Here is a 7,291-nt window from a genome sequence, read left to right as displayed (position 1 = left end):
ATATATATATATATATATATATATATATATATATATATATATATATATATATATATGTTTATTTTTATATAGTCAATCAGATAGTATTGGCATTTCACGAGCATTGGGGAATATTGGTCGTGCAAAAGCAAAAATGGGAAAGTTTGAGGATGCCATTCAAAGGTTGTTTTTTTATCTTTTTTTTTTATCCTAATAAATATTTTTCAATATTTGTTACTTAAAAATTTAAGGTTAATTTTTATAATCTTTTAGTTGACAGGATGATAGAATTAGCTTAATCTAAAATGTTGTAAAAGTAAGCGGCCCGCTGATTGGTAGGGGCACGTTGATTGGATGATTGGTAGTGCCAGTTGACTAGTGATAGATATTAAATTTTTATCAGTTTAAAAATAACAGGTTTCTATTGGACCACAAATATTTTTTTTTTAATTTGTCAAAAAATAGTAGAAGAAAGTCTTTTCCATACTTGGTTGCTAATGATCTTTAAAGTTATTATTATTTTAAAAAATGAAAATGAAGTGACATTTAAAAAAATCAATTCAACTGATGGTTTATCTTCTAAGATGTTAAATTTAAAATTTATTGATTAAAAAGTTATTCATTTATTTCAGTTGGGAGGAGAAGATGCAATATATAAAGACTCCCTTGGAAGCAACATGGCTGTATCATGAACTTGGTCGCTCTTACTTAGAATTAAATTCCCTTGACACAGCCTTAAGTTATGGATTAAAATCACTTGCAGCTGCTAAAGAAGGCAACGATGAATTTTGGCAGTTAAATGCAAACGTTCTTATTGCACAAGCATATGGTAAAATGAAATAGCTTTAATATATTGTCTCAATAATTATAATTAATTATCTTTAAAATATTGTCTTTTTAATTAAAATTATAAAACAATTCAACTGTTTTAAATTGCACAATCTTTTCTTGTTTTTGTTATCAGATAATATAAACTATAAATATAACTAGTCATCAATAATATAGCACATGGTTATGGTTGGTTACTCTAATGTTTATTTTAATGAAAACATCCATACCAGCTACTGTAATAGAAGCCTTAATACAATAAAAAAATTTTTGTCAATAAAATTAAAAATAATTTGATCATTGTTTTTTGTCAAATAAAGTAATACAAAATAAAACCTGATGTTGACCTTAATACATTTTTTTAATTTTGTTTGATTTCAAATTGTAGTTTGTAGCTACATTAGCTACATCAGACTTTTAGTGAAGTAGCTGCATCAGATTTTGATTGCATTGGCTGCATCAGATTTTGATTGGAGTAACTAAATCAGATTTTAAATACTGTAACTACATCAGATTAATTTAAAATATTTTTATCATAACGGCATATTTTTATTTATAATAGTTTTGTCAGAAAAGCAAATAGCTTTGACAACACAGAAACAAAAAAATCTTTTTTTATTATCTGTATGGTCTTCATCAGTTTTACACAGATTACATAAAACAACTTTGATATAAATGATGGGTACTGATGCACAATATAGTCTTATTATCATCAATTTTAAATTTACATCCAAATTCTGAAAACATTTGCACTTTACGCTTTTAATATTAGTAAATTTAAAGAAATTAAATGTAAAATATATGTTTTTTTTTGTATATATTTTGTTCTCTTATTTGTTATTTTATATCTCTATCTTTAATATAGGTAACCAGAAAAATTTTGAAAGCAGCATTGCAGCATTTGAAGAAGCTTTAAGTCTAGCTGATATAACAGGAGACAAAATAGCAAAAACAGCTATCACTAAAGCTATAAATGATACCAAAGCAAAATCTGAAATATACGGTAATAAACACACACAATTATATATGTGTATATATATGTATATATATATATATATATATATATATATATATATATATATATATATATATATATATATACACTGTATGTGTATATATATATATATATTATATATGTATATATATATATATATATATATATGCATATATATATATATATACAGTGCTTGCAGAATTAGCACACTCTAATTTTTTTTTTTCATAAGCAATAAAAGACTGATAAATTTTTTTTTCAATTTAATGATAAAAGAAATTCAAATTTCAGAGTGTCAAGTATTAAAAATGATTGCTTTTTATTACCTTTAATTTCTTTAAAATACAATAAGTGTGGCAAATATAAGATAAAAAAGGTGTTCAAAATTATTAGCACACTTACAATCTTTCGAAGGTTGTAAGAAAATTTAATGTTTTATATAGCCACCTTTGTTTTTGAGACATGCCAAGACTCTACCTGACATGGAATCTATAAGTTTTTTGATTAGATCTTGTGGCACGTTATTCCATAATGCTTGCATTTGAGTCTTGAGCTCCACCAAGTAAGTAAGCTTGCTTTTTTACAATTTGCACTCCATCTAACTGAAAAGTTTCTCAATAGGATTCAAATTAGGTGAGCGAGCGGGTTAAGGCATCAGATTAAATTGTTTTTCCTCTATGTATTGCTTAATTGACTGTTATTTGTTGAAATTGCCAAGTGTAGTCTGTTTGTCAAGTGGAGTTCTGAAAACATCCATTAAAGGCTGTAAATAATGTAAATAATCTTCTAATATCTTCCTCTACCAATATTGATTGAGACAATCAGTGTAAAGATGCACCAGACCAGTGCTAGATCCAGAAATGCAACCCCAAATGCTAATTGAGCCTCTTCCTCTTTAAAGTCTTGACAAGATAAAAAAAGAATTGTATTTTTTGTTTTTATATCTCTTCACTAAAATCTTTTTCTTGTGATTGATAAGTTCAAAGGTCCACTTGTCCGAGAAAATTACTTTACTCCATTGCTCTACAGTCCATGCAGCTCTTTCTTTGCACCATTGAGAGGGGATTTTTATGCTTAGTAGTGGTGTCTTTGTTGCAAGGTATGAATTTCAGTTATTTCAGCAATTTCAGCTATCCTCATGTATGAGTTACATGAAGCAAGCATAATTGCTTTATTTTCGTTGCTTTCTGATATTTTTTAATTCGACCAGAGCGACTTTTGTCTTTGACTGTTCCAAACTCATTATAGTTTTTTAGTGTTATTCTAAGGCTGCATTTGCTGATCTTAAGGTGGCGTTTGATTTCTCAATTGCTGAGACAACTTTTTGTGCATGCCAGCAGTTTGCCACTTTTTTTTCAATTGATATGTTTTTGAACCCATATTTTTGTTGTTGCAATTTTGAGTTTAAAATGACATTTTCGGCGCTTCATTTTATATTACTTCAATTTTTTATTGACTATTTAATTAGCAAAGATTAACTAACAAAAATTATTTCTAAAAGGAATTGAATTAGTGTGCTAATACTTTTAAATAAGTGCGCTAATACTTTGTATAGTTATTTTCACTTATTTTTCAGAGCAGTCATTTAACTTTTAATTAATTCATGCAAAAAAAAAACAAGTTGATAAATATTTGGCATTATATTTATTTTATTCGGTCTCAATTTTTATTTAAAAAAAAAATAGTTAAAAATTAAAATTAGTTTTCGATTTATATTGACTATAAAAATTACAAGTGTGCTAATACTTTCTGGAAGCACTGTATATATATATATATATAGAACTCAGTAAATTATTACCCTCACACTTAGGGTTAAAAACGCAAGTTTTAGGGTTTTTGTTGTTCCCTAGCTCTGATCACAGCAATTTTTTTCAAAGCATTTTCATTTGATATAAACATAAAAATACCATTATATGTATATATATATATATATATATATATATAATATATATATATATATATATATATATATATATATGTATGTATGTATATATATATATATATGTATATATATATATATATATATATATATATGTATATATATATATATATATATATATATATATATATATATATATATATATATATATATATATATATATATATGTATGTATGTATATATATATATATATGTATATATATATATATATATATATATATGTATATATATATATATATATATATATATATATATATATATATATATATATATATATATATATATATATATATATATATATATATATGTATATATACACATTGAATTTCAATTGAGTCGTTTATGTCAGAAATCCATTAGGTGCACTTTTTTTCAAATTTTTGGTTAACGGAAAAAAACTTCTAAATTTTCAAAAGGTTTCTGCAATAAACTTAAGTTTCATGATAAAATCAATTAATCATATCAACCCATTGAAAGGCTTGAAAGTTCACATGTTACTGCATAAGAAGGTATGACTAAAGTTGGTCATTCATAATCTATAATACTATCAATTTTGAAAATATATCACTTGACAGGTTTCTGAAATAAATGATTCTTTTAATGAATCTTTACCTTGTTGCTTTTATATTTTTACACAATTTTTTTTTTTAGCTAGTGATAATCTGGCTAACAGCAGCAATGAACAAATTAAACTTGACTGTCAAATTTCATCTAATGATTTAGACGAAAATATGTTTAACTCAGGAGATTTATCCAATGACTACAAACAAAAAATTAATAACATCAAAAATGTTTATACTGAATGTGATGTGACAGAGCAATTAAATGAATGTGATGAAACGGAGCAACTAAACGATGTTGATTCTTTTTTTGATCATACTTATCAAGATGACATAAAAAATCAGCACTGTGAAAGTTTAGATTGCACTACAAATACGTCAGGAAATAACAGCAATATTATTTCAGAGTCATCTTTAAATACAATAAAAAGTGACCGAATGAGTTATAAACCACCAAGATCTGAAAAGATCATGAATTTTTCAAGCAGCGATGCAAATGTGAGCTCTATATACGATGGAAATTCAGTAGAGGAAACAGAGAGGGATGAATCAAAGTTATTTGAAAATTTTACAGGGAAATTAGATGATACATGTGAAAACATTTTCAAAAGTGCCCCTGAAGTAAAAAGAATTGATGTTCAATTAGAAGAAAATAATGCACTAGTTTTAAAAAGTGATTTAACTCCTTCTCTTGGTCTAATATTAGAAAATTTTTTACCTGGTAAAGAAATAGATTTTATAGAGACTCACACTGAACATCGAATTAATGCAACTCACACCGAGCATCTAATTAATGAAATTCATACTGAGCATCTAGTCAATGTAACTTGCAATGAGCTTCAAGTCAATGAAACTTGTACAGAGAATCTAGTTAATGAAATTCACACTGAGCATCTAGTTGATGAAGTTCACACTGAGCATAGAATTAATGAAACTTGCATAGAGCTTCAAATCAATGAAACTCACACTAAGCATAGAATTGATGAAACACATACAGAGCATAGAAACAACGAAACTTACAATGACCTTCAAATTAATGAAACTTATATTGAGCACAAAGTCAATGAAACTCATACCGAACATCAAATCAATAAAGTCCTTAAGATAGAAGCTCATGCTGAGCCTCCACTTGGCGAAATTAACGCTGAGCCTCCACTTGGTGAAACTAACGCTGAGCAACAGATTATTACAACTGAAAAGAATGAATTGTCTGACCAGGTTTTCAATTATGAAACATCATTTCAAACAAGTTACAGTGTTACCAGCAATGAACCTAGTAATTTATTAGTTTTAGAAAGTTCAATTATGTTAGATGAAAATTTAAAAACAGTTAATTTTAATACCACAACACATTATGAAAATGAATCGCCTTGCAATGAAAGTATAACGTTCACTGAAAATTTAACAGCAGTTAATGATATTTTATTAGCATGTAATGAAAACAAAGCATTGGGTGATAAAAGTTTGTACAACGAGAATTCAACACCATTTATTGAAAATGATATTGAATTTAATAAAAATGAAAGAAAATTCAGTTTAAACATAATAGCATGCAATCAAAATGAAACTGCGTGCAATGAAAATGAAACTCCGTGCAATGAAAATGAAACTCCGTGCAATGAAAATGAAACTCCGTGCAATGAAAATGAGACTGCGTGCAATGAAAATGAATCAGTAAACTTTAATTATATAAAAACACCCAGTGAGGATTTAATCCAATGTAAAGATAATGAAATAGCTTCTAATGAAAGTTTGTTATTTTGCAACAAAAATTCAATAGCATACAATGAAAAAAGAAATGCTTCTGCTCTAGATCTACAGTCTGAAGTGGAAGATCAGTTGACAAATAAAAACAATAATGATCAAAGATTTGCAATAGCAAGCCATCATACTACAAATTATGAAAGGAACAGCATAACTGAAGAGTGCGAGATTGCAAACAATTATGAACGCAACAGCATATCTGAAGATTGTGAAATTGCAAACAATTACGAACGTAACACAATAACTGAAGGTTGTGAGATTGCGAAGAGTTATGAACGCAACAGCATAACTGAAGATTGTGAGATTACAAACAATTATGAACGCAACAACATAACCGAAGATTGTGAGATGGCAACCAAATATGAGCGTAACAGCGCAACTAAAGATTGTGAAATTGCAAACAGTTATAAACGTAGCAGCATAACTGAAGATTGTGAGATAGCAACCAAATATGAGCATAGCAGTACAACTAAAGATTGTGAGGTTGCAAACAATTATGAACGCAACAGCATAACCGAAGATTGTGAGATGGTAACCAATTATGAGCGTAACAGCGCAACTAAAGATTGTGAAATTGCAAACAATTATAAACGCAACAGCATAACTGAAGATTATGAGATTGCAAACAATTATCAACATAGTAAAACTAATGAGATAACTATTGATAAAAGCGATTAATGAATTCATATAATGTAACTTTTTTTAAAATATAATTACGCAAAATATTAAGTTAAAAAAATAAATCTTTCTTTATAAGTATGTAGACACTAAACTAAAAAAAAAAAACGAATATCTATATAAAATGATTCAATATATTCACAATACTATTTTGACTTTTTATACTTTTTTTATAATATTGTTTAATTTAATACAAAATAAGTTTGTGCTTATTACATAAATGATGTTGTTGGATATTTTCAAAATATTTTTTCCTTCGCATTAATACACATCTTTTTTTTATAAAAGCAATCTACTTAAATGTAACCCACCTAAATGCGCTATAACTCGAAAGCTATTTATTTTAATAAATAAAAAATGTATTTTTAAAAATTATGAAGTTACAACCTTTTAAAATGAGCAACATTTTGATCTTAATAAAAATCTTCAGCACTACCATAGTATCCACAGTCTTTACCTAGTACCCAGGTTTCGTATTTTATATTTTTAGAACTCGGAAGTGTTTTATGATAACCAAAATGAAAATCTTTTATTAGATAGTTTTGTTTT

The 7,291-nt window shown here is 26.8% G+C and overlaps 1 protein-coding gene across 1 annotated transcript in view; it reads left to right on the top strand.

Annotated features, from left to right (window-relative positions):
- LOC100212543 (putative uncharacterized protein DDB_G0282133) overlaps positions 1-6,807 on the top strand; it is a 39,198-nt gene extending 32,391 nt beyond the window's left edge. The window contains exons 8-11 of the mRNA XM_065799509.1: positions 73-162; positions 612-808; positions 1,673-1,810; positions 4,392-6,807. Of these exons, the coding sequence (XP_065655581.1) occupies positions 73-162; positions 612-808; positions 1,673-1,810; positions 4,392-6,742 (2,776 nt within the window). The 3' untranslated portion in view covers positions 6,743-6,807. The remainder of the gene's footprint in view (positions 1-72; positions 163-611; positions 809-1,672; positions 1,811-4,391) is intronic.
- The last annotated feature ends 484 nt before the right edge of the window (positions 6,808-7,291 follow it).

Source organism: Hydra vulgaris, chromosome 06 (assembly GCF_038396675.1).
Source record: "Hydra vulgaris chromosome 06, alternate assembly HydraT2T_AEP".
Classification (NCBI taxonomy): domain Eukaryota; kingdom Metazoa; phylum Cnidaria; class Hydrozoa; order Anthoathecata; family Hydridae; genus Hydra; species Hydra vulgaris.
The sequence above is the reverse complement of the archived record's forward strand: the minus strand, read 5'-3'. Positions and strand labels throughout refer to the sequence as shown.